This window comes from Coturnix japonica, chromosome 1 (genome assembly GCF_054131305.1).
Source record: "Coturnix japonica strain WE chromosome 1, WE-NBRP24, whole genome shotgun sequence".
Lineage (NCBI taxonomy): Eukaryota > Metazoa > Chordata > Aves > Galliformes > Phasianidae > Coturnix > Coturnix japonica.
The window spans coordinates 70,322,835-70,350,827 of NC_140663.1; the positions used below are offsets into that span (position 1 = coordinate 70,322,835).

Consider the following 27,993-nt stretch of genomic DNA (forward strand, 5'->3'; position numbering starts at 1 on the left):
TACTGTACAGAATATCCCTTTGGTCAGTCCTGGTCAGCTGTCCTGGCTGTGTCACCTCCCAGCTCCTTGTCCAGCCCCAGCCTCTTCACTGGCAGCAGTATTATCAGAATTGTTTTTCCCCTAAATCAAAAACATGGCATCATACCAGTCACTCTGAAGAAAATTAACTCTACTCCAGCTGAAAACAGGACACGGAGTTTTCATAAATCTACTTTGTTTGGAAGGGACTTCAAAGATCATCTAGTTCCAACCCCCCTGCCATAGGCAGAATCGCCAATTGCTAGATCAAGCACTAGATCAGATTGCCCAGGGCCCCATCCATCATGACCTTGAACACCTTCATGGTGTTTCCTTGAGGACCTCAGAAATAACCTTCTAAAATTTAGCCAGAAAAACTCTAGAAAGCCTGCTGACATTCTCTGTTGTGCCCACAGCACATAGAAATAAAAGGAGATTGAGTGAAAGCTCATTGTCACTGCCCTGTCTATGCTATCACCTATAAAGTGAAACACACTGGTCATGCATATACCCTGGGAATTAGGCTGGCAGAGCCAAAGATACTATTGGGAGTGTTATGGAGCCAAGCAGCTTGAGGGCAAATTTTGAAAGGTGGTTTGATATCTGTATGTGTTCACTGGTACCTACTGGAATTTTCAAGCCTTTACAAACCTGCTCCCTTAACCAACAATTAACATTTCTCAGATTTTGGCTATAGAGTGCTTGTAGGACCAAGGAGGATCTTTAGGACTAAAGACAGGGACCTGTTTTTTGATCAGTGTGAGACTATTTTCTAAACAGCGCAGCTTTGGCTTCTCCTGCTGCGTGCAGTCCTACACCTCTTTCCAGTAACCAGTCAGTTCAAACCAATGTAAACAAAAAGGCTTTGACCATCCTGTGTACAAATCCTCTTCTGTGTCAGTGAGGTAAATCTGGGTTACATTTCTTCTGGGCAGACAGAACAATGTGAAGGCACTATATAGAGAAGGCAGAGCACAATCTTGGGCTGTGTTTCTTTTGTGAATTCCCCAAGGAACTCAGACATGCACAACTATCCTCTTTCCTTTCTCATTCAGGTCAATACAGGACAGAATGAGGTCTCTAATGAAGGATTATTGTGTAATTGCACTTGGATTTCTTAACTCTAAACTTCCTAAGCTTAGGAAACTTATGATGGTAGTAGGAGGGGGAAAGGACAGACAAGTAATCACTTTATCCTATAGCTTTTTTAATGCCCAAATTACTTTCTACATTCTGTAACACAGATGTCTATTCTTTGGAGTTTGAGTTAGGACTACTGGAAAGACAGATATGTCCAGACACTTGCAAAGCTAATCATTACCAAAGCTATTGATCTTCCTGCTGCAGACCAAGGTAACTACAGTAAAGACAATTGTCAGAAAGAAGTTTTCCCTCTAGATACATTACCCATCATACTGCATTACACAGATTTTCAGGTATTGAAACCAAGAAGGACTCCTGCAAACAGCAGTAATTATATCCCAATAACTTGACCTGAAGTAAGAATCAGTGATAGACAAAGCATGACCCAGCCTGCGCATGTTCTGCAGCACCTGAGTAAATGCTGTTCTTGGGAATGGTTAATGTGTTACATGCTGTTAGTTGGGTTGACCTTTTGGCAGCTACCTCTGGTTACTGTCCCTGTTTCCATCAGTTGAAGGTCAGACTGCCTCAGATTTGATTGCCCAGCTGCTCTCTGGCCCCTTTTCCCGGCATTAGGTATTGTGAGACTAGGAATGGAGAGCACAAGAGAGCAGAGTGGGTAGAGGAATCATGTTTTCACAGTTTGCATACCCCGATTTGAGATTCTGTAAGGCTGACATATTTGTCCTGCTTGAAATAACTGGCAAACCCACTCTTGCTGCCCAAACACTCACTCATTCTTCTGCTCCCAAGTGAAAAGAAATAACCTCTCCTCCAGCAGCATCCATAGATGTGTCTAGCCCTACACAAGGAGCCTTGCCATAAATTGGGGTCTTTCTCTCACCCTCTGCTATTAACCCTTCTTTACTTTAGCTACCACTGTTCCTCCTCTGCTGCATGCTGCCCTGCCCCAAAGAGAGACAGCTCTACCCTGTAGAAATCCTCCCCTTCCTCTTTCCTTCTGCATCTGGACTTCTGCCTGGATTCAGAGAGTTCTAGCTCCTCTTTGCAGCCTCTCCCATTTCTGGATGGTGCCTGAACCTTAGTCCTTATCTCCTCCAGCCTCTGGTCTGTTTGCAGAAGAGTATAAAGGGGCTGACTCAGGGACAGAGTAGCAGTATGAGCACTGATGGACTAGGCTGGTTGGATCTTTTACCTACTACATCCTGTTCTGCACCATGGGGAAAGTGGAGTCCAGCAAATTTAGCATCTTCATTCTTCTCTTCCTCCTTGGAGACGCTTCGCCCACCACAGAACCGTAAGCTACACAGGGGAGAATCTTGGCCGGCTGGAGACCTGCTTTTTTTCCCCCCTGTTTCTTTGTATTTTATCTTTCAACTACCTTCTTTTACCTTGGAATAAAGACATGAGGGTTGGGTAAAATGTCTTCTACAAGCAGCAGCTCTAGTGCTTTTGAGGGACCCTGAAGAGTCATTGCAATTGAGGTATCAGTAAAACTGCAGCCTAAATAAATAATATGAAAAGGAGGAGAGCGGAAAGGAAGAGCGTTTGCTTTTTCACAGATCTGACAGGATAGTACCAAACTACTTGCACTAAACTGATTATTTATGTAAAAGACAACTTGTTATAACTGTTTACACACACTTTTTCTGAAGGAAAAAACAAAAACAACCTGTTTTCTGAAAGACAAACATTTCGTTCATTTATTATCTTACTTCTAGGTCTAAATGCCTGGGAGATGTGAGTGGGCTTTTTTTTTTTTTTTTTTTTTTTTTTTTTTTTGATGAATAACATGGAAGAGAAAAAAGAGCAAATGATAGATCTGGCATGACCAAAAATGGTCTTTTTTCTCAATTCATGTTTTTCGGTTCAGCCAATGAAATGAAAATTTCCTTCTCACCCAGGGTTATATGTCACTGTAGAACTGTGGCTGTTAGATCTGTGGAGTGCTAACAGACAGAGAGACTGTATCCTACTGCGTTCTTTCCTCACTCCTTTTTGCCCTGTTGGTATGTGAAGGAGTGACAAACATTGTCTGGCAAAGGCAGCAACTGACTTTTTGTTCTTTTCACCACACCATTCATGGTCTCAGAACAGTGTTTCTGTTGTGATAGAGCCTGGAAAAAATATCCCTTCCAAAAATTTGCACTGAGAATCTCACCTAATCCTCCCTTCCTCTTTCCAGGCAGTACATGGTGCTTCTGCCCTTTCTGATACACACTGATTCTCCTGAGAAAATCTGTGTTCAGCTGACTTACCTGAATGAGTCTGTGACACTGAATGCTGCAATTGAGTATCAAGGGGAGAACAGGAGCTTGATTGATGATGTGGTATCGGAGAAGAATTTGTTTACCTGCATTCCTTTCACTGTGAGTATCTTATTCCCTGTAGGATAAACTGTAAAGGCTCTGAGTTGTAATGAACAGAGTAACTATGAATAGGTATTCACTTTCCTCTTGGCTGAAAGTGTACTTATGTCTAGCCTCAAAATGCTGTCACTGCTGAGCTCTCCTTAGCAAAGATATCTAAATGGGAGATGCTGAATCCTGGAGAACTTGCTCCATCTAGGACAGGAGAGGAGAGGCCTGGAGAAAGAAGTGGATTTGGCAAATATGTTAAAAAAAATATTGTCTTGTAGCTGAGGATTTGCCCTACCAAAAAGTATTATTGTGCTCTATATATCTATTTTAGTTTCCATGGAAATAAATAGGAGGCATTATTTTTGGAGTGACTTATATAATTGGCAGTTCCTAAGACTAAAGCAACAGTCTTGGGCTGTTCCCAACTGGGAATGTTGGTCACCTGGCTTACTATACAGATTATATCTTTGGTCTGACGGCTGAAGAACTGGCTTTCAGGATACTTAACAGGTTGCCATCTATGTCACACATATACTAAAGACTGATATTTTGTCACTTGGAGAGAGATGTATGAAGATCTGGTATGTCTTGTTTGAAAAAGGAAACGTCATGCAAAGACTAGAGAAGTTACCTGAAAGAAGAGGGGAATTGCTCCATTCCCATGTGAATGTCAGGGCCAAAAACGACAGATTTCCATCAAGGAAGTAAGGACTTCTTAAAAATGGGTTGCAGAGTTGAGCTCTGTTACTGCATAGTACTTGCATAACCACGGCATAGCGGTAGGAAAGTAGAGAAATATAGTACAAGAAGAGATCAGTCTCTTATTCCTGATTCCAATTCCTTCATCTCTGGGCCTGTCAGGATTACAACAGATTTATTATTTCAGGAAAGCCTGTTCAACAGGCCTTTACAAGTAGTCCATAACTCAGTTGCCTTCTTACAATTCTCCAGATTCCAAAATCAAAATCAAGCAGCCAGTCAACAGTCACATTTATTACCGTGACAGTGAAGGGGGAGACTCTGCAGTTCAGAAGCCGCAAGTCAGTGCTGGTCAAGAATTCCGAGAGTTTGGTCTTCGTCCAGACAGACAAACCCATCTACAAGCCTGGACAGACAGGTACAAAGTGGGAGGGGTGGAGATTCACACTCAAAGCAGAAACTCCTAAAACTGTTGCGCTATTCAGGCCAGATGTTGGCTGCTTTCAGTGGAGACTGGAAGATCAGTCTCTCACGGCTGAGATGTATGTTTCTCATGCTCCACATGGGAACAATTTGGAGAATTCTAAAGAACATGCACGTAACTGGTGCACCAATACACATTTCTTTTGCCTCTGGGAGTTCTGTTGTTGTGGTCCACGCAGTTTGATCCACTTTTGTGCAGGTTGCAGTTTTGAACTCTTGTTAAAACCACGAAAACTGGAGCAGTGACTGGATATTTATCTTACAGAAAAATGGGTGAAAGTTCAGACTAAGACATGAAATAGTTTTCAAAGCGGCAGCTGATTTTGCACTGTGAAGACCAGGTGCCTAAATGATTCACTTGCATTCATCCTTATTAACCTTCATATTGACCTTCATTATCCCTATTGGCCTTCATAGAAGTTGATCTAGTTAGAAAAAAAATTACAAGACACATATTAATTCCAATGTGAAAACATGATGTTGCGAAGTAGACAAAGGCAATTTGAATTTAACTTTGGTCTCAATTAAACAGTTTGTGATGCCCACTGTTGATAAGATGTTTGCACTGCCATGATTTTGCTCCTAGCATCCTCTAATTAATATCTCTTACATGGGTAATGTGGCATGATTTAGCTTTCCGGTGAATGCAGTTCCTGTAGAAGAGAATTACTCTGTTCTCTATTTCACCATGTGTTTGCAACTACTGTTTTCTGGTTGGTGACCACTCAGTGAAACCTCACTCTGCCTTTGCCCATTAGTCCTTTTCAGAATTGTTTCTCTGGATGAAAACTTCCATCCCTTGAATGAAGTGGTAAGTATGACACCTTTTTCAATCACTGTTTGGCTCTAAGTCACCTTTGTGGGAAAAGTGAGGAAAGAGGTGTCTTTTGTGCAGAATTTACAGTGCACAGAGATAGTTGTGCAATTTCCAGGTTATTTCAGATCTTGCTAGCAGGATCTGTTCTTCAGATTTCTGCATTCTTGGAGAGGTTAGAGAATATAACTTTAAATGGACAGTGCTGGTGTAAAAACCTCAACAGTGAGAAAATCTGCCATTATCATAGCGGACATGCCACAGTTGGTTTAGCTGACAAATTAGTATTAAGCAAATATTTAATACAAATTGTCGCCATTCTCTTGATATATATCTAAGTGCTCTGTTGCTCCCTATCAGGGGTTTTCTTCCTTATCCCATTGTATTAATAGCTTTTTCCCCAATATGTTAGTAGCCATAGTCATTTGACTGCATTGTTTGCACTCTCTCTAAACACATATTCTGTTTAATTTCTTCCCTTTCTAGCTTCCACTGGTCTATATTGAGGTATGTATATACATTAAATTCATGTTAAAAATCTGTCACACTTCTCAGTTGCTTCAAGATGATTCTTGTCTATTTAATTTATACAGCAGGTCCATAAAATTTTTCAAATACATTAAGTTTTAACTTGTGTTATGATATTTATGGTCTGGGGCTTATTTTGTTGTTCAACCCTGAAGTCCCCAAATAGTCCTGCTATTTCTGCCCTACAGCCTCCTTTGATTCTGGGTTTGTGCCCACCCTCGCTACTTCTGCTAGTGCTTTTTAGTTAGTTGTTACTGCAGCCTTATACTGTTCTCACAATCTCATTGTGGTCTCATTTTCTGCAGGATCCAAAGAAAAACCGTTTGTACCAGTGGACAAAGACTGAGTTAAAGGATGGGTTAATCCAGCTGTCTTTCAACCTCACTACTGAGCCCATTCAAGGAACTTACTCAGTGATGGCACAGAAGGCTTCTGGGAAGACAATCCAGCATCCCTTCTCTGTGGAGGAGTATGGTAATTGTTGCAGCAGTTTCAGGTTCCTAGCAGCTATTCCAGTAGGGGCATGAAAGAGGAATTGGATAGGGTGGTAGATATGATCAAGATGTCCGACAGGGCTGGAAAATACCTCTGTGTTTTCTCCTTCATAAGCATCATCTGTTCTGGAGGAGTGAAGACTGAAGGACTCAAACAGTCGATCTCTACTCCTTTCTAAAACCCAGGCCATGCAGTGCCCATATTAGCAAGGCTTCCAGCATGAGCAAGTATGCTTGTGTTGGTGACCAGTGGCTGTACCTCCTTTCAGAGGTGATTGAAGTCACAGCCTCACATTCAGCTGGCTAGTGTCATACTCTGAATCTAGGTCTCCTTTGAGTTGTAAAGTTCTGACCTTCCGGTGTAGGCTGGGGCTGTAAATATCTCCTGGCCTCCTCCACAAGCCTCTCACGATGCCTCAATGCCTTCTCTGGTGATCTCATTCCTGTGTCAGTCCAGTCTGCTTTGCTAGGAACTGGAATCCTAATACAAACTTGCACATGGTTCCTACTTCCTCCTGACATCACCTCCAGTGATCACTCCACAACATCTCAGCAAGCCAACTGCAGCCTGCATTACATGGTCTGCCATGATCATACAGCCCAGATGAGCCCTCTAGAAGTTCACTGTCCTCTTTAATTTGCATGGCTGCCTTGAATTTCTCCTAGTTCCCCCAAGGTGGTCACTGTCCATGACCTCTCCTGCAGCAGGGTTTAGATGTGAGGTCATCTTGTGATAAGTCAACAGAGAAGCTAATGGGTCATTCCTGTTTTCCAGACTGGTAAGGTCTACATGCTTTGGAAATGCAGAGATAAAGGCTGCAATCCCATCTCTAAATATTTGTGATAAACCTTTGACTTAACTCTCTATATCATACTGCTATGAGACTGATAACCCTTGTGTTACCTAAGGAGTTGCTTTATTTTAGTCGATAGTGTCGTAAAGTAGTTTTCTTACCTGACATAGAGGCTGGCTGAACACCAGTGGTTTTCATTGACTTCACTGGGACGTGTAGATGACACTGGCCACAAAAATCTGACAGCTTGGATGCAAAAGGCTTTCAGGACATTAGTAAGAACAGCCTTAGAGTGGCCTTCAGGTTGCTCATTCTTATGTTATTCCCCACCACATAAACTCTTCTCCTTTGATTTTCCTGCAGTGCTTCCAAAATTTGAAGTAACAGTGAAAATGCCCAAGGTTATCACCATTCTTGATGAGCAGCTGACGGTGACAGTTTGTGGTCTGTGAGTGTCATTCTTCTTTCAATACTTCTTCGCTTCAGATTTTATTTTAGCGTTACTGAAGTCTAGTTGGGAGGCTTTGTTGCATTTCTTAATCACTCTTGAGGTTATAAAGCTATACAAACCATTAGCAAAAAGGCTTTATAAAATTATTGCTTGAGCCACTTCAGAGTACGTAGAACTACACTGTTCTGTTTTTCGAGGGGAGTATTTTTACATTCTTTCATATAAAAGTCATAGAGGATTTAAGATCAGTTGCAGTGCTAGAGAAGATGTCTATTTAGTTCAGCTGAGAATTTTTATCTGTGACTTCTACATAAAAAAAAACATAAGTCATATTTCCTCTGGGCTACATCATTTGACTCCACATGGCATGTTCCACATGCATCTTGCAGGAAAAGACAAGGAATGGGCTGAAAAATGAACTGAAAAACCCATCACACATACATAAACCAGTTGCATCAGCATTAGGTGGTAGGATAGATGTCATGTTCTTTAAGCCTAGGGTGTACTGTCAACAAATAAGCATTATTGTACAGTTAAAATAATGCAAGAGTAGTAACATATAGCTGTAATAGTACAAGAATAAGTGTAAATAGGTAGCCAGGGGTTATTTATAGGAAAAACTCATCAATTCTGAGGCCTTCAGTCAAGATGGAAAGCATTGATATATGTCACCAAAACTCCACAAAAGAGCAATCTCCAGAAAGAGATGCTGCCTTAGTGGTGGTTGACCCTTGTATGAAATCTAGGAGATGTGGAGTCAAGCTCCACCCCTTCCGGGAGCACAGCTGAATTACCTTCACCTGTGCTCCCACAGCTGACCTGATACTTGCCTCAGATAGTTAATCAGAGGTTCAGGCTGTGATTAACAGTTTCCCATACAATTATGGTAAATGACTTTTGCAAAGTTATGTCTTATTCCCAGGAATTCAATCGGAATTATAAAATTCAGTGTTGTACTCATTGCTAACCTTGATCCTAAAATGTTACCAAATTTATTGCTGCCTTTTACTTGGTACAATTACCCTACTATATCCTGGATGCAGTTCTGGCTCCACCTGTGGTGAACTAACCATTTTCCTCTATCTCTCTTACACTGATAATAGCTTTGTTTTTCCTGTCCTCTCTGCTTATAGATACACATTTGGCAAGCCTGTTTCTGGCCATGTGACCTTCCGTGTCTGCAGGAATTTTGAATACCAAGCCACTACTTGCTTTGGTGAAGAGGCTAAGGCAGTATGCGATGAATTCTCTGGACAGGTGAATTTTGAGTATTCATCAGGTGGAGTTATAGGAGAAAATGTTGTTTATTGAGCCTGCTTTGTAGGTATAACTTTGCTCTGCTGGAGAAACATGAGTGTGAAGAGAGGAGTGATTTTAAGGAATTTGTACTTTAAGGAAGACTGAAGAAGGAATGAAGATTGGTGCAAGTTGAAATGTGAAAGCTCTGTGTACTAAGGAAGATGTGTATGTAAGCAAGAAAGCAATACAGAAGGAAAAGAATAAAGTAGCAAAATAGCTCAGTAGATTAGATGATATAGGGGACTAATAAGATAGAAGAGATGAGCAGTTAGCTCAGAGGTTGAGGTTGGCTTACACTGCAGAATGTGTGTGGGATCAGAAGCTGTTGTTTAAGGCAAGAAAGGAACAGAAATGGTGGGGGGTGGGGGGGATGATACAGTTTAAGGAGAGAGGAAAGGAATGTGAATTTAGGAGCAGCTGTTAAGACAGAGACACCACACATGTCCTTGACTTTGCTCTACAGAGCAAAACTCTTTGGATCATAGACAAGTGCACCAGTACTAATGTAATTGACAGAAACAGAGGTAATAACAGTTGTGGAAATAAGCTAGGATAATAGAGCAAGCAGAAAAGAGCTTGGTCCTTCCAGTATGCTGTGGCATCATTCCTGCAATTGTCTCCACTGCTGCTATCCATGCTGAACAGAAATATGAATACTGCAGTATTCCTCTGTTCAGGTAGCTCCTTCCTGTCTTGGACATGAAGATGCAAATAAGAGGCGGCAAGTGTTGGAGATACTTTTCTAGCTTTTTTTCTTCTTTATACACATACGATCTTTATCTATGGTTCATGTACCCCTCAAACTGCTTGTGCATTTTAAGTCAGCATCTATAATCTAATGTGCCTGTCATGTGGCAAACATTTCCTGTGTGGCATACACCTGAATAATTCTCTGTGCTTCGGTGTCAAGAGTTTAGAATTGCAAACTTCATACACACAGAAACAGAAACCTAGGTTTCAAGTTCTTTGCTTGATGTTCCTGCGGGTACTTCAGAATGCTCAATGCCATGTTATTTATAGGTGTTTTCCAGTTTTGATAAAAACAAAGAAGAGAATGACCTATGAGCTTATGGGCTTCTCTTCCATTTCCAGGTAGCATGTAGTGATGAGGTCATTAAGTTGGATGAGTATTACAGTACACAAGACTGCAATATTCTTTTTTTTTTCCTTTCTTCCAAAAGACGGACAACCATGGCTGCATTTCTAGACTGGTAAAAACCAAGTTATTCCAGCTCAAGAGAACTGGATATCAGAACAAGCTCCACGTGGATGCTAGGATTGAAGAGGAGGAAACAGGTATGAATGATCTGGGTCAAAGAGGCAGACAATAAACCCAGGGGACACCAGCAGAACAGACTGCCAAGTAAGAGGAAGGAGAAAAGTAGACTCCCACTTTTGGATTTTAAAACTTTCCTGCTCATATTCCAAGAGCATCAACTAAATGGTTGTCCAGCAAAGGAAGGTTGGTCTGGAGTAATTCTTGTCAGGGAGATGCAAATCAATCCTTCATGCTTCTCTGCAGGAACTGTGTTGACTGGAACAAGCTTTTCTGAGATCACAACTACCATCAGCAAAATTACCTTTGAGAATTCAGATTCCTACTACAAACCTGGAATCCCCTTCTTTGGGCAGGTAGGAAAACAGAGAAGTGAAGCATCATGAGTGCTTAACAATCATGCTGCTGAATCTCCTGGGTGGATACTTGCCTACCTCTGCAAAAGACAGCTAATATCTGGGGGCATCCACTACTTTGCAAGTTCTGTAACCAGAGAAGCAGCTGAGAGCATAAGCCTCTATTCTTCTGTTTCAAGTTCTGCTTCTCTGGTATCCTGCTTAATAAGAGGCCTTACTTGATGTTAATGCATGTCAGTCTGTGTCCATTCTTCTGACATGGAGGTAGTGATAAAAAAGATTTAGAAAATCTGCAGCTCTCCTTGGAACATGTAGTGTATGTGTAAATGCAGTGGAAACTTCTCTGTTTCCAGACCCAGCATCCCCAGCTTTGTGACATACCAATCCGTACAGGTGGCAAGCATTGCTGTCCTGTATCATTCTGTCTTTACTCCTACAGGTTAAACTTGTGGATGGGTCTGGTGCTCCAATTGCCAATGAAACCGTGAGGATTTCTTTACAAGGAGGCCAGGAAATGAACTACACAACAGATGAAGAGGGCAGGGCAACATTTGCCTTGAATACATCCATGTTGGACTTTGATTCTGTTGGAATTAGGGTGAGTCCTGGGGGCAGAGGAGGTGATGAATTAACCAGCAGGATTTGGAAGACTATTTCTGAAGTTTCTTCTATAGGTACGAAAGTGCTTAGCTTCTCGCTCTTGATTGGTTGTGACAGACTTGCCATTACTATGGTGGAAATAGCCATGCAGCAAACTAGGTTGCCATGTCACAATTGTGCTTAACTTGTATTTGATTTATGCTTGGCAATAGCACTATAGATTTAAAAGAAACATCAAAAGAACTTATAGTCCATCCTGCTCTATGATGTCACCAACCCTATCTAGTCAGGTCTGATACGTCTGACCTTTTCTTAAAAATATTCTGTGGTGATGTGCTTCTAATGCATCACTGTCTTTTCAATTAAATAATTCCCCAAGTGTATCATCTAAGCATCTCTCAGGGTTTAATTTAGCAGTCCATATTTCTAAGCTGGATGATCTTTTAGGTCTTTTCCAACCTTGGTGATTCTATGATTCTCCATTATTTACTCAGGATGCCACTGTCCTGTCTTATATCTTCCAGAGTCATGTTTTTTTTTTCCTGTCATTGATTTTTTGTTTGTTTGTTTGTTTTGTTTTGTTTGTTTATTTGGTTGGTTGGGGTTTTTTTTGGTAGAATACCATATTATCACAGAATGGCCTGGGTTGAAAAGGACCTCAAAGATCATCTAGTTTCAACTGCTCTGCTGTGGTCAGGGTTGCCAGCCACCAGACCAGGCTGCCCAGAGCCACATCCAGTCTGGCTTTGAATGCATCCAGAGATGGGGCATCCACAACCTTCTTGGGCAACCTGTTCCAGTGTGAAAAACTTCCTCCTAATTTCTAACCTATTTTCTGCTTTTCCAGGCAACTCATAAAACACATCCCTACTGCTTTGACCGTTCATGGGTTAATCCAAATTATCAAGATTCTTATCTCCACCTAAAGCGCTTTTACTCCCCTAGTAAGAGCTTCATCAAAATCGAGCCCACGTCTGAGACACTAAGCTGTGGCTCCTCAGCTGAGGTCCGGGTTCACTATATTCTTACACCAGAGGCTGTAAAAGAGAAGACAATCACATTCTACTACCTGGTAAGCTTGCACTTCCCGTACAGTCCGGATGTCACTGGCAATTGTGGAGGAAAGAGGTGGAGTTGGAAACAGCAGCTTATGGCAGTGGGCTTTAAACACTTCCCCATCATCCTCCACATGTTCTTCTCCCAGTAAAATGAGTGTAAATGTTTAGAGCAGAAGAGTGAGGATGTCCCATGTGCCCCCTGGGTGACCACTGGGACTGCTACAGAAGGCAGCTGAACAGGGTGCACTTAGCATCCTATTGCTCACACAAAGAGCTCTCTTGCTTTCCTCTCAGATCCACTCTCCCACTCTTAAGGTTTATCTCATGTGTAACCTCAAGCACTGCAGGATTTCTCATTCCTTTCAGGTGATGGCCAAGGGAATCATCAAGCAAGCAGGCAGCAGCATACTGGATTTGGACAAGGAAAGTGGTATGTTTCCCTCTCCTCACAAACTGTCTCTGACTTGGGAGATTATACAGCCATGGCAGACACACAACCTACTTCCATGAGGAATTCAGGGATCCACTTCTTTATGTTGCTGGAAGAGTCTGAACTTTCTTTTCTGTTTACTCAGTTTTTGTGTAGATTTTCTCTAACCTTTGTGCCACCTCTCTTTTTATTAACAGTGTTTTTCTGTGACTCCAGTGCACATAGGAGACACAGTCTGGTGGTCCGTTTTTAGAAACTGAACTAAAATTCAGCTTACTTATACACCAGAGAACAGACCTTTGCATTCAGACAATGAGACTTACTTATCTCTGTGAGAACAAATTCATCCCAGTTGGAATCATAGTTTCATTATCACCAGGATGAAGTTCAGCATGAAGGGAAACGTGGAAATTTGGCTGATCCAAGAGGTTTCCTGTTCTTCAACTTTTTCTCTTGTTTTGTTTGCTAGTCAATGGGGTCTTCATACTACATCTGCCTGTGGAAGCTGACTTAGCTCCTGTGGCCCAAGTGCTTGTCTATACTGTTACCCCCAGCAGGGAGGTGATTGCAGATGCAACAAAGTTCAAAATAGAAGAATGTTTCAACAATAAGGTAAGCAAACACTTGTTTGAGAGAGTAGTTACACTATAGCCTGACCACACACACACATATATATATTAATTTAGCCTGACCAAGCTCATATATTTAGATTTACTAACACTGAACAAGTCACCAATCAATTGTTCTGGGTGGTTTCTCTGCCCAAACCCAGTAGGCACATCTAATACAGTATTTTTCAACTCCTATACATTTCATCTTGTAATTTCTGTTCTATGTAAACGGAGATAAGCCTTGCTTAAACCTGCCATCTGTAGTGAACAGAGAACTTCAATAGCACTGGAGAGACTGAAAGAGCTGAAAGAGGACAAAAAAATAATGCTGCCTTTGAACATATGGACCATGATTCTCTTATGGCCCCAAATATCTTTATGCAGAACAGTAAACTGATGTATGAGCAGCCCTAAGATGCTCAGTAAAACTTAAAAATACTAGAAAGGCCCTGCTAAAGGCAGCGCCTTGTCTCACTAAAAGCTATGCTGAATGAGTTCTTGAGATTGGTTTCACTGTAATATGTTGTAGCACAGGAGAGATGTGTGCATGTGCAGATATGTGTGGGATTCATGAAGTTGGGACTGATGCACTCACCTGGCATCTTGCTAAGTTAGGGCACCCATAACGTAATTTTTCCTATGGCTGCAGGTGGGCTTGAGCTTCTCTCCTTCTGAAGGCCTGCCTTCTTCTGACACTCACTTACTGTTCAGAGCCTCCCCAAAATCCCTTTGTGCTGTCCGTGCTGTGGACAAGAGTGTTCTCCTCATGAAGCCTGAAGCTGATCTGTCACCCAGCTCGGTAAGTACTTATTTTATGTAGCATCTCAAAGTCTGGTCAGGGCAAGAGCAGCTCAGAAGAAATAGTGAACAAACCTTGTTAATGCTGACACAGAAATGCCAGAACACAGAAATAACCAGATTAACATGCTGTTTATAGCAAAAGAGTCAGTATCTTCAAATTCAGATGTCTTTTTAGGCTCACAGTTTCCCATTGCACCCACTGTGGGAGGGACTGTGGATGTGTGGATTTGATTGTTACAGTGCTTGTATCAACGTTCTTTAGCAGTGTTTTGTGACAGTGAATACTGAAAAGTGCAAAATATTTTGTCTTTTTCTGCTCAGGTGTATAACTTGCTGCCAGTGAAGGAGTTGCATAATTATCACCATGGTACAGACATGCTCCCAGAGGAGCCCCTAGAAGACTGTGTCCCCTTGAAGAAAATAATTCTGAATGGGATCACCTATTCTCCAGTAGTGGAGATTAACGAAGATGATGCTTACAGCATTCTAAAGGTATGCTCTAGTATGGTTGGGGAGTAGAATGGGGGAAGAAATGAGAAAGAATGCCTTCTGTTGCATGAAGCAACAAAGGAAGAACTTGTGAATCTCAATAGTTAAACACTGATTTTCATCCAGAGGTAAGTAAGTGTTATAAGCTTCACCTGTCTTACCAGTTGTGTTTGTAACTTAAACTTGTCAATCTTAAAGTTTTCTTGTTAAGTGAAAAAATTTGAGGTTACTCAAGTTAAACAATTCTGTGCTATTATAGTTACCCCAAATAAATCAGCATGTCCTTGAGCAGCACTGTAGCCACAGATGTTTCCTTCCAGAGAGAGGAGACTTCATATCTAATCCCTGGTTCATCCTGACCCCCAGACTGGAATCAGTCTGCAACTAAACTTTAGTATCCTAAAGGCAAGAGATCTATCCTTTAGCTTTTCTGAGCCACCAAAGACCAGGACTGAGAGGGTCATCTCAGGCTCCAATCCATTGGCATTACAGTTTTTACTTTTGAGGCAGTAAAGTATGAACAATACATCTGCTGTGTAAATCTCAATAGGAATGAGTTTCCAAAAACATATTCTGTTTCTCTCCCATAGGAAATGGGTTTAAAGGTTTTCACAAATTCCAAGGTGAAGAAACCTTGGTACTGCAGCACTAACAGTTATGTGCCTCACGAAGCTCGCGGTGCAGGAGGTAGAGTCATGGCTCAAGCAATGAGGACGAGTGGTAAGGGAACTGGGCCTTGCTGTCACATCAGTAATGAACTGAGATGCTGTCTGTATTTTGGGGTGAATACCTAAGGATGGGGTTGTGGGCTGAGATCTTAGAAGGACTATTGAAGTGGTGGGTTCACAGGTGTCAACTTCTGCATGTCTCTGTGGGGCATGTCACTTTTGCTGGGTTGTGAGAGCCTACAGATAAGCTTTCATAACTCAGGGTTAGATGTCAGGTCTCCAGCTTCACAATTTTAATCTAAATATAAAAATGAGTTTGCCCAAAGTAAAGATGTTCAAAATGATTATTTAGTTAATAACCTTTAAACTTTATCTGCTTGGGTGGATTTCTGTTTCCTTTTGTTGGAGTCAAGCACACGATATCAGAAACAGCTGCTTCCTCTAAGCCACTCACTTTTACTTCATGAAATGTTGTCCCACACACTGTGAGGTTCACTGGAGACCAGTGGGTAATACTAAAGGGCTAGCCCTTACTAAGTAATCCAGAAAATCACTGTTCATGGTACTGGTTCTACCAGTATAGCTTCTGATTGTCAGGTAGACTGCCACTTTCTTATAGCAAATCATGATGCTGAGATAGATCTTGTTTGTTTGGAATTATCAGCCCTAGAGCCTAGTAGAGCCTATAAAACATTCAGAACTCCTGAAGAGGTGACAGAGACAATCCGAAAGTATTTCCCAGAAACATGGATTTGGAGTTTAGTATCTACAAGGTGAGTGATTTGGGCAGATTCCTTCCTTAATTTTATAATGAAAGGTGTTTTATAAGATGAAAACACGATTCCCGTGTTTTCCAAGACTTTTCAAATACAAGAAGTCCTTAATTGTTTGCAGAAATCACTTGACAGTCCTTGGAGATGGAACTTCCTCTGGCTATGCTTAGGTTTGTCCAGAGTATAGTAGTGAATTTGGAAGAAAATGTGGTGTGCCCTATGGTGAATGCTGTGTCCTCTCATTCAAAAAGGCATTACTGTTTACAAGATCACAGATAATCACACTTCTGTCCTTTTTCTTTGTCCTTCAACAGCTCTGAGGGAAATGCTGAACTAGATGTGACCATCCCTGATACCATCACTGAATGGAAAGCCAGTGCATTCTGCATGTCCCCAGACACAGGCTTTGGCCTGTCACCAACAGTGTCCGTCAGAGCCTTCCAGCCTTTCTTTGTAGATCTCACCCTGCCTTATTCTGTAGTGCGTGGTGAGGCCTTCACACTGAAAGCCACTGTTTTCAACTACCTGAAAGCCTGCATCAGAGTAAGGAAGATTTAAATCCTTCTCCATATCTCTACCTCCTTGTATACTTTTTTCATGCACCTAGCCTTCTTGCTTATCTTATCTTAGGCCCCTCCCTCCCCAAAATTCTTGTGCTATACCTTCAACGTGCTTGAAATGCTGGAATACAACTCCAGCTTCCTGCTCCTTTGCTGCAGAAGAAGTAGGCACTGCTGTTATTTCCTAGCACTCTGTGTTCTCCCTTTCTCTCAAAACCATTCCTTGATTCCACCTCTCTACAAATGGCAGGTCAGCGTGATTCTGGCTCAGTCTACTCAATTTCTGGCTACTCCAGTGGAAAAGGAGGAAGACTCTCATTGTCTCTGTGAGAACGGGAGGAAAACAGTGGCTTGGCTGGTGACGCCCAAATCTCTAGGTAAAAGTCAAAGAATGCTGGAAACTGCAGCACAGAATACTGTGCTGTTCTCCCATTCTGTGACCTGAAGTCAGCGCTACAGTTTCTTGGAAAATACTGCAGCTGAATCTATCATCTGCGGTGTTGCAGGGGGTGAAGCCTGGTAGACTTACAGTGTCTAAGGCCATGTCTAGCACTAAAAGAAACATCATCAAATCTTGCAGCCGTTGGACAACATCTGCTGAAGTTACAGGCGTTGCTGGCTGGCAAGGATATCTTATCAGCTCCATCCCTCTCAGAGATTAGATGATTGTCCTATGAGTCTCTCACAATTTGCTTTTCCTGTTGTTGTATGTTGTGGTAGCAGTCATGGTGTGAATACAGAGTAGCAGACTGCTAAACAGCATTGGGGCTAGTGAGTCCCACCACTATGGTGCTCTTATATTCTGAGTAACAACACCAAAATATGGTCACCATTTGGTGGCAGTGCAGCTCACCTGCTCTGGGATTTGTTCTGATACAGATACCTGAGCTTCCACGCGGGAAAGAAGCTGGGTCCATCTGTGATGGGCCTTTAGGCTGAAAACTCCCGGAAATGGCAGCAGCTCCCACTGCATAGTGCTGGTAGGCAGGATTGACTGACTTGTTTCCTCCAGGGCTGGTGGAGTTCTTGGTGAGCGCTGAGGCCCTGCAGAACCAGCAGCCATGTGGAAACACCATAGTGGAGACCCCTGAGAAAGGGCGGAAGGACACGGTCATCAGGCAGCTGCTGGTGGAGGTATGTTAGCTGTGTGCAGGGGAAGGCTGGAGCTGACTCACAAGCTAGACACATTTAACAGAGCTCTGCATGATGAGAGCATGGTGTGATTGACACTGCGGCCTTACGTTGTACTTGGCAGGAATGCATGAAGTCTGTAGGTTACCAGCTGTGCAACATATCTCCCTCTACCCTGTATTTTAAAACTTCTTCAACCCCTACTCTAAAAGGACTCCTAGTCCAATTCACCCTTCCCCACATTTCTGCTTCATGTTGCACACTGTCTTTACAGCTTTATCCAGTAGGTTTGCCCGTCAGCACGTGCTGTCTCTCTGTTAGTCGAGTAGCCAAGCAAACTGCCTGTTATGCTGAGTGTTATGCATCTTCCTTTGGTCTGGTACCAGGGTGAAGGTGTACCTGTGTGCACCTGTGGGAGTTAGATGCCTGAATAGCAGTCCCCCCTCCAAACTCTAGATACTACATGTTAAAATTTTATAGCTTATCTGTTTTCCATGGCCGATACAAGGTGGTATGGAATGAAACATTATGTGGCAGTACTGTATAGTTTATTATAGGAAGATGCTATGCCTTTGAATTGTATGCACTTCCATGGCAGATGTCATTTGGTCACATTGCTTCTCTGTAGCCATCTGTTACATGGTAAAAAAATGCAATGGAATACTGATGGAAAAATTCAGCCTCTACTGCCATACCACCAACATCCCGACATAATGGACCAACCTTATAAAATAGGAGGCATTACTTTTGGGGCAGCCATAGTCATGGATTATTATGCCGAGTGCTGTAGCTTGACAGAAACATGTGATGTTCTTAACGTTATTCTCGTCAAACAGCCCAATACTTGCCTGTGTTGTATCAATGGCATCACCAGATATTACAGTACCCAATTTCCCTTTCTGTTCTCAACTGATGTTTTTCATCAAGTGTCTGCTGCTTATGATCAGCACTGCAGAAGACTTCTGAGTGGTCCTCTAGAGGTGCCTTGGACTTCTGCTAACAAAAGCACTTGCTGTAATGCTGCAGCCCCTTTAATTGCATCTGTATGCCTCACTGCATACCGACAGTCCGGCAGTTTTGTTGCTCTCCTTTTCATGTTTCTATTATTTTCTTCTCTTATTTTCTTTCATCCCACCCAAGCCTGAAGGAGTTGAGAAGGAAACTGTTCAGAACTCCGTGCTCTGTTTAAAAGGTAAGTTGTTCCCTCCTTGCTCTCTCCATTTGTTTCTGTGTGGGTGACATGCTTGGAGGAAGAAGATAGCATTGCCCTACCATTTTCCAGATTGGCTGATGTTTTACTAATATCATTTTACAAATGGATATAAGGGTAATGAGACAAGATGCCACTCTCTGATTAAACCGCTACGTTATTCAAATTTCTTCAAAACTTATTCAAGCCAGATGTTGCTGGGATAGTTTTACATAAAAGGCTACGGAATGAGTTCTGAAATTTGTAAAATATACAAATGGGGAAGTTTGTGCTTGTACCGCTTGCATTTTTTAATTTGAATTCACTTTCTATTATGTGAAATATGGCTTACAACAATTATCTTTAATATATTTTAGTAGTACTTGTGGTACTACTCATTAAGTTAGGGACAAGTCCTGGCTGACCAACCTTCTCTGGCCTTCTATCGTGGCACAACTGCCCAGAAAGGTGTGGCGGATGCCCCATTCTTGGAGACATTCAAGGTCAGACTAGACTAGACTTTGAGCAACCTGATAGAGCTGTAGGTGTCCTGATTCGTTGCAGCGGAGTTGGACTAGATGACCTTTACAGATCCCTTCCAACTCAGATGCGTTTATGATTCTAGATAATCAGAACAGGACCCTTCACTTGGGATCCAGAGACAACTTTGTTTATAGCTACAAATGAAGGGAAGAGGAAACTTTTCTGATGTTTCTCTGAAGCCTCTTCCATTATGTCTTTCTGATGTTCCATCTTCTGAAGGCTCTGCACCTTGCATTAAGCTTGGGACTGCACTGAAGCTGTTTCATCTTTGTTTCTCTCAGGAGAGTCTGTGAAAGAGAAGTTTTCTCTGTTGCTTCCGTCAGATGTGGTACAAGACTCAGGCAGAGCATATTTCTCAGTGCTAGGTGAGTGATCTGCCTGGGAAGGATGTGCTTGGAGAAAGAAATGTGCTGTTTCTGCCCATCTGCATGACTCTGTTGCCCTCCTACCTCTCACACAGATTCTTCTCCTGGTTCCAAGCGCACTTCATTCCTGCCTTTCATCTCTTCTGTCTTCTCTTCTTCTTGTTCCTCTTCCTGCATCTCATTCTGTTCTGGTGTCACTAATAGTGCCCAATCTGTTGCCTTATTACCCTCCTTTTTCTTAAAATAAAATTTTTATTTATTGCCCCTGATGTTGCTTCAAGGTTTCTATCAGGATCATTATCAATACAGATTTTTCCTCTGCCATCTCCTCCATTTTTCTTTAGATCCCTCTGACTTTGGCAGCTAACACTGAATTTCATTAATATCCCTCTTGTATTCCCTGTTCCCTAGGTGACCTCATGGGCACCGCCACACAGAACCTGCACCAGCTACTCCAGATGCCGTTTGGTTGTGGTGAACAGAACATGGTCCTGTTTGCACCCAACATCTATGTCCTGGACTATCTGAACAAGACAGGACAGCTGAGTGAGGAGGTCAGATCCAAGGCCATCGGATACTTAGTGAGCGGTGAGTTGAATGTGGCTTTTGCTTCTGCTCTGAACTTTTGCAGTACTTGTCTGGCTTGCTTCTGTCAGGTGCTGGCCAGATACGGAAAGACAGCTGGTCTCTTACTCAGGTGGTCTCTTCTGTATGCCAGGGAAGCCCTTCCCAAGTCTTTTTTCTTTTCCCTGTTTCTTAAGCATTAAAGTTCCTAGGTATTTCACCCACTTTTCTCTGCTCCTGAACAGAACTGGAATGCAGTCCTCAAATACCAAGTGACCTGCTGCAGTGGCTTGTCCACTGTTGTTAATGTGTCCTGCCTGCCTTCTGAAGAAAGGCAGGTACTGCATCTTTTGCAGTATAAGCAGTCTATGGAGTTGGGAGTGTATTTACTAGGACAGTACCAACCCGTTTCTCTGTTTTGCTGTTGCTGATGAAGCTGCTTTTCTCTTCTCCCCTGAGTTGTTCAGCAGATGTCCTTTGAATGTTGCTTTAACTCATTGTAGGTTATCAGAGGCAGATGAACTACAAGCACCCAGATGGCTCTTACAGTACCTTTGGACCACGTTATGGCCAAGTGGGGAACACCTGGTGAGATTTCAGTGTTGTCTGTTCCTCCTCTGTGTGCTCTCTTTCTCAGCTACACAGCTATGACAAATACCACCTGATGGTAAACAGGAAACACAGTTGTAGACTGCGTAGCTCAGACTTTTCTGAGCTGCTGTGGGCCCCGTGCTGCTTCTGAAGTGAGGGAGGTTGTGTCAGCCAGTTACGTAGCTGAAGCATTTCCTCCCACCTTGCAGCTTTGAGGACTATGTTGGACAAGACAGACAGACAAAAACAAACCAGGAAAAAAGGGAGAAGGGATTTCATATCCCAAATGAAGAAAGCTGAAGAGTTGCGGTGGCAATTCCATTTCAGCTTTCAGCATTTTCAGGTTTAGGTAACAGTAAGAATGGACGATTTCATCACCTTGCTTTTGGTCTCTGAAACTGTACCTGTGCCCTCAGAATAACTGGCCTCTCTACACGCCTAGTTTCTTTTTCCCCATAACTGCTTTGTAAAAGCTCTTCTAACGTTTTGCACTTTATCCACATATGTGGAAATTCTGGGAAATCTCTGAAGCGTGGATACCTGGAGAGAGAGACCTGCCAGCAGACCATGAGCTTCCATGGACTGATTCTTTCTTGTCATTCTGATCATTACTCTCATACAGATGTTGAGCTAATTGGCATGCATTACTCTACTTTTGGTTATTTATTTATTTATTTTAAATGTTTGTTTGGATACAGATTAACAATCTTTGTGCTCAGAACCGTAGCCTCAATGCAACAGGATCATGGGGTTATGTGGGCCATGAGGCAGAGAGGAAACCAAGGCAAGAAGCAGGGTTTGGGTAGATTCTTTGACATGACGATGTACTTCTTTTCTGACTAATTGACCTGCAGATGCCAAAGCCCCTTTTCCTTCTTCCAGACAAGTGACGTGTGCGTGTGCTCTGTCAAATGGGATGGATAGCAGGCCTGCAGAAGGCCACTCACTGTTCTTTCTCCCTTACAGGCTCACAGCCTTTGTCCTGAAGTCCTTTGCCCAGGCCAGGTCTTACATCTTCATAGATGAAAAACACATCCAGGACGCTTTGATCTGGCTCAGTCAAAATCAGAAGGAGAACGGCTGCTTCCGCAGTTCTGGGACACTCCTGAATAATGCCATGAAGGTAGTGTGTCTGCCTAGTTGGTTCTTAGTGGGGCTGGCACTTGATCCTAAATCAAATGGTTGCAGCTGAGCTTCTTGAGCACAAAGGCCCCTGAGGAATTCCTATATCAGTGTCAAGAACTAAGGAGCCAGAGGGCGTTTTGTGTGACTGCTGTGACAAGAAGGAGAATCAAGGCAAATCATAAGTGGCGCACTATGATCAGCAATAGGGAAGATACAAGCTAAGGGTCTACAATACAGAATAAAGTATATGCACAAGAATGTTAGAAAAACGAATATGAGAAAATATGTGGAATAAGCATCTGCTTTTATGTATCCCTGCAGGGTGGAGTGAACGATGAGGTAACACTGGCAGCCTACATCACTATCGCACTGCTGGAGATTCCTCTGCCTGTAACTGTACGTGTCACCTGAGTCACAGCTGGTACTAATACCTGCCTCGCTAGACCCCTACAGATAATTAGGCAATTAGGACCCTACAGATAATTTGAAAGATGAAGTTCTGTCTGGATATACTTTCTATCTGTTTAAGTCCAAGATGGACTGACACCTTTTCTCTCCTTTCCTCCCCTGTCCAATACTGTCACTTATACAAACATTTTTCTTCACCTTCTTCTATGTTCTTTTCTGGAGTATCTTGCTTTTACTCATTTTAAAGTACTCTGTGGAATAACAGTGAGTTAAATAATATTTAAATTTCAGAAATGCCCCAGATGGGTTTTCTACATTCATATAAAAAACAACAACAACAACAACAAAAAACAAACAGCTCCTTTTGTGTCAGAGTTGTACATGTCTGTTTGTTGACTAGTATGGGCTTACTGTGCTGATGCAATGTGTAGTGCAGGGTAAGTCAGGCAGTGAATACTTCCATAGGCAGAAGAATTGGACCTTGCTTCAAACTTTCAATATCCAAAATCATCGAACTGCTGGCAAAAATCTTGGTCAGAAGATTTTTCATAGAAAAGAAAGGTACAAAATAAAGAGCACTCTTTGGTTACTCATACGTCATGTAAGGAAGCAGACCTGGAGGGAAGGGGAAAACACAATGGTACCATATATATCAGACATTGTGGTAGGGTTGTAAAGGGTCTGCAGGTACCATGCAGTTTTTGTTGTTCTAAGATGGACTTCAGTATGACATCTTGCTGCCTGGTCTTAGTGTCTCCATCTCCACAGCACTCGGTGGTGCGTAACGCTCTGTTCTGCCTGGAAACAGCAGGAAATGGGAAAGAAAACCACGTGTACACCAAGGCACTGCTGGCATATGCCTTTGCCCTGGCAGGGAAGGAGGAGAAACGGAAGGCGATCCTTGGCTCTCTTGAAAAGGAAGCCATCAAAAAGGGTGAGTGCTCTTGGTGGGACACTGCTTTCTTCCAGCCCACAGACCTTACCTCTACCTCTGATAAAATGGCTTTTGTTGGTAGGGAAATGGGAGCGTGGGATGGCTCCTGTGGATGGGGGAAAGTGTAGGGAGAGGAAATGATTGTGCAAAAGGGTTGTGTTTTTGACAGCTCCCTGTGGGTGCCCAGTACTACCCCACTGTTCTGTAGGATTAATTCAGCCATTTCATCCTCTAGGACAGGTACAAGCTGGGGGCTCTATCCTCCCCACTGGTCAGTAGCAGGTCGATAACTCCTTTGCAAGAAACGGCTACTAATTCCTTGCTGTCTTCTCTACATGCACCCGGCCTCCTGTGAAGATGGGTCTGTTCACTGGCAGCGGCCTGGGAAAGAGCCAGAAGCTGATCTCCCGTACTACCGCTACAGAGCTCCCTCTGCTGAAGTGGAGATGACGTCCTATGCGCTCCTTGCTCACCTCACCACACAGCCAGCACCTTCACAGGAGGAGCTATCGTCTGCATCTCTTATTACAAAGTGGATCATTGGTCAGCAGAATCCCAATGGAGGCTTCTCCTCCACCCAGGTAAGCAGCAGTTTCCCCCCTGTGACCTCCCGTATCAATATCAGGAGAGTGCCAGAGACCAAGGTGGGAGCGCAGTGAGGTTAAGCGCCAAGTGGGGACTGTACCCCTGCATTATAGCATCTGCCACAGCTACCAGGTTCCAAGGTGCTAGTATGTCAGGTAGCACCGCAGGGAATGACTGGTATGTTGATTACGTGACCTGGCTTATTTGACCCAGTGGGTGAGAATGCTAGTGACACAAATGACACTGCAGTTTGGAGCTCCCACCACAGTGGGTGTGTGAATGCAGTTGCTGCTTTTCCTCAAGGAGAACAGGTGAAGGCCGCACAGAGCTTCACAACAGTAAGTTCAGGAATACGTGACTGCTGTGCAGAGGATGTGGGAAGAAAATGGAAGCCTGCAAAAGCTGGTCTTTCCATCTGAGCTTCTCTCTTAAGGCCAGAGAAAGTCAAGAATGGAGGAGAGGGTGCCTGCAGACAGCAAAGGGTGGGCTGTGGGAGAACAGGATATGGAATGGCCAACAGGGCTAACTAACCTGGCTAAGGGTGTCGGGACCTGGCTCTTGCAGGACACAGTTGTGGCTCTGCAAGCCCTCTCCCTGTACGGAGTTTCCACCTATGCCAAGAGTGGAGCAGCTTCCAAAGTGACCCTGCACTCCGGAGGGGAATTCCAGCAAGACTTCCATGTGGATCCCTCAAACCGGCTGCTGCTCCAGCAGGTGCCTTTGCCCCAGGTGCCAGGGGAGTACAGCATAGAGGCGTCTGGCAAAGGATGCGTCTACCTGCAGGTGAGAGTGGTGGGGAAAGTGCCGTCCTAGGTGGAGAGCCCTTTCTCAGGCAGGAGTCAGGGGGAAGGTAGAAGCGATAAGGGAGAGGGGGAGGAATGCAAGGGAAAGCTCTGGGAGAGGCCGGAGAAGAGGACCTGTGTGGAGAATGGAGCGGGAGGGAAAGAGGGAAAGAGCCTTGACTGCTGGGGGGCTGTGAGAATGGGGAAGAGAGAGAGCTGGGCAGGCTGATGATGATCTCTTTTACGTGCTGAGAACGCATACACACACATCTGCTGGCTCTCCCGTAGACAAGCCTGAAGTACAACGTGCAGCCCAAGCAGGAGAGCGCACCCTTCCTGCTGCTTGTACACACGAGCCCAGAGACATGTGAGGATGCCAAGGCTCATAAGGTCTTTGACATAGGCATAAACGTCAGGTGAGTCTGTTTGGTTTGAGCCCTCCTGAGTAGCCAAGGGAGCTGGAGGAGGTCTGTTGGTGCAGGGTGAGCCAGTCTGGAAGGGGCAGGGAGGCCCGCTGGAAGGTGGGCTGGAAGCAGCTGGGCTGGGAGGAGAGGCTGTAGAGGCAGGAGATGTCCTCTAGGGAGAAGCTGTGCAGGGAGCAAAGAGCTGGGCTACCGAGGGATGGCACAGCTGACAAGCAAAGTGTGATGGGCTGGAGAAGGAGGTGCTGGCTCGACAGGAAGTGGTGAGGTGTCCAGTGTTACAGGAAAAGTGGAAGTGCCCCAGATTTGACGCGATGTGCTCTGAATCTCTGTGGCTTGGTTCCTTAGTTACACGGGTGAGCGCAACGTCTCCAACATGGTGATTATCGATGTGAAAATGCTGTCGGGATTCATCCCTGTCAAGTCCTCAGTGAGGAAGGTAGGAGCCCGTGTGAATTGTTTGTCTGAGGATATCTGCCCTTTCAATTTATCACCCAAACCACGTTCAGTTTCTCCTTTATTGTTAAGATATCTTGCAGTTGTCTGTGTCTTTACTACGGGGCTGTAGGATTGGCATCATCTTGATCCTGCCATTGTCATCTACACACGTGATGCGTGTGCAGTACTTTTCCTTTCACACCTGACTGGAGGCCAGTACTGCGCGACCAATCTGTGTGAAACAGTCTGTGTATATTTTTTTTCCTTTGCACAGACGATGGCTTATCTCTGAGTTCAGATACCATGCTGAAATCATTTTCTGTGTGTATCACATTCAAAAGCAATACTGGTTTCTTTTCCTTCGGCTGATCTTACCCTGTGGTTTATAGCTTGTCTTGTAATTGTTTAAGCCTCTGATCCCTTTTTGAGATGTTGAGCAAGTGTGTTGCCCTGGAAAAGAGGCAGAGATGATAAGACACTGCAGAACTAGCAAGCCTGAAAGAATGTATTGTCATTGAATCCTCCCACTGCTGTGTTTGGACTAATGATCAGCCCCTGCTGGAGCTGCGTAGTACTTAATCTGCCAGGCTGTTGAAGGGAAGACCCGGGGACCATTAGTGCCTAATGGTGCACCAAGGAGTCGGTTCCACAGCGCAGACCTAGTCATTGCTGTCAGTACTCCTGGTGCTTTATCCAAAGTGTGTCCCATCCATTGGGCTGTGAAAATGGCACGGGGAGACCACCCTCAATATAATAACAGTTTTGTCTTGTTTCTACAGCTGGCACACCACCAAGGTATTGAGCGTACAGAGTTGAGTACCAACCATGTCTTAGTGTATCTGGAAAAGGTGAGTCTCTGTTTGGGGCTGGGATGAGACAGAAAAACACAAGCATTGGGGACATTTGGCCAGCCAAGGCAAAAGACTTGGGTCTCAAAACTGTCTTGGGACTGATTAAAAATAGGAATGAATCTTATACTGACTTTTGCTGACATCAGAAGGTGCCGGTACCTTCCTCACAGCCCTCAATATGTTTTTCCTCTGGGCCTGCATACAAATCAGCCTTCCCTTGCCCTGCCCACCAGACACGAGCTTCCCCCCGGTGTGCAGAAAGGCCCCAGGGTTTCCCCCCTTGTCTCTCAGCCAGACCTGCTGATGGACACACTCACATGCACACACGCCCAGAGCCCAGTGCTGGCAGCAAGAGCACTGGTGGCGAGCGTTCAGTGAGGAGACAGCAGGAGAGACCAGGGCAGGCAGAGAGCAAGCACTGAGCCTCCATCACTTCCTTTTCCCAGCTGAGCAACATAACCGTGAGCTTCTCCTTCACGGTGGAGCGGGACATCCCTGTGCAGAGCCTGAAGCCAGCTCAGGTGAAGGTGTACGATTACTATGAGACAGGTAAGTGGGGCTGAGGGTGTCCCAGGGACTGACTGTGGGGAGCTGGATTCATGGAGGTGCCTGGGAGCTATGCGAACCCACAGCTGTCCCTGGCACTTGTCCCTCTGCACTCCTGGTAGAGGGACCTCTGACAATCCTGCTCTCTCTCTTTGCTTCTATTTTTCAGATGAATTTGCCATACAGGAGTACAGTGCTCCCTGCACCACAGGTAGGGTACCTAGGATCAAATGGCCTATCGCAAATTATTTTGAACAGAAGCCTTTTGCAAACCTTAGTTTTTTTCAGCCTACATATAGTCTCTGAGCTTGTCTTTACCATACCTACAGCAGGCTTGAGTCATACCGTAGTACAGAGGGGGAAAATTATGCTGGCCACTCCATGTCATATTTCATTTTATTCACTGAGACTGTGAATCCCAATGTTATTGCCCTAAGTCACACAGAGACACTTGTCTTTTCCTTCACATGTTTCACATTGTATGAGTAAGTCTGAAGTCTTCCTTGGGACGGAACACTGTGCTCAGCCTTTGCATATACAGAATGCAGAGAAGTCATCCGGGGCTCTGGGTATTGCTTCACCGGGAATTCTCTCTCACTCTGTCCTTTCCCCACCTGCAGACAAATCTGAACCGGGAAATGCCTGAAGAATACATCTGAGCCCTGATGGATCAGCTGACTTGTTTCTGCTGTTAGTAGTCTACCTTAATGAGTCCTCGAAAATGTTACATGTGAGGATACGTCAGCGCCAAAACAGAGCAATACAATACAAATAAATAAAGTCGTGATCCTCCCCATCTGCCTCTGGCCTTATTTTTTGTTAGCATTACTCATCTCTCTTCCCGTCCACGTTT

At 43.8% G+C, this 27,993-nt stretch overlaps 1 protein-coding gene across 1 annotated transcript; it reads left to right on the forward strand.

Moving 5' to 3' along the window:
* Window positions 1–2,228: 2,228 nt before the first annotated feature.
* A2M (alpha-2-macroglobulin) lies at window positions 2,229–27,936 on the forward strand. The gene is made up of 36 exons (XM_085544410.1): window positions 2,229–2,419; window positions 3,308–3,491; window positions 4,434–4,599; window positions 5,423–5,475; window positions 5,965–5,985; window positions 6,312–6,480; window positions 7,658–7,742; window positions 8,879–9,002; window positions 10,226–10,340; window positions 10,567–10,676; window positions 11,116–11,274; window positions 12,124–12,348; window positions 12,701–12,764; window positions 13,234–13,376; window positions 14,025–14,174; window positions 14,498–14,668; window positions 15,256–15,385; window positions 15,998–16,106; window positions 16,421–16,649; window positions 16,917–17,043; window positions 17,679–17,800; window positions 18,938–18,989; window positions 19,811–19,894; window positions 20,306–20,482; window positions 20,962–21,046; window positions 22,016–22,172; window positions 22,496–22,570; window positions 23,351–23,516; window positions 23,874–24,097; window positions 24,666–24,884; window positions 25,172–25,299; window positions 25,654–25,744; window positions 26,523–26,591; window positions 27,041–27,143; window positions 27,310–27,351; window positions 27,761–27,936. The coding sequence occupies exons 1-36, from the start codon at window positions 2,340–2,342 to the stop codon at window positions 27,784–27,786; spliced, it is 4,434 nt and encodes a 1,477-aa protein (XP_085400536.1). The 5' UTR covers window positions 2,229–2,339; the 3' UTR covers window positions 27,787–27,936.
* The last annotated feature ends 57 nt before the right edge of the window (window positions 27,937–27,993 follow it).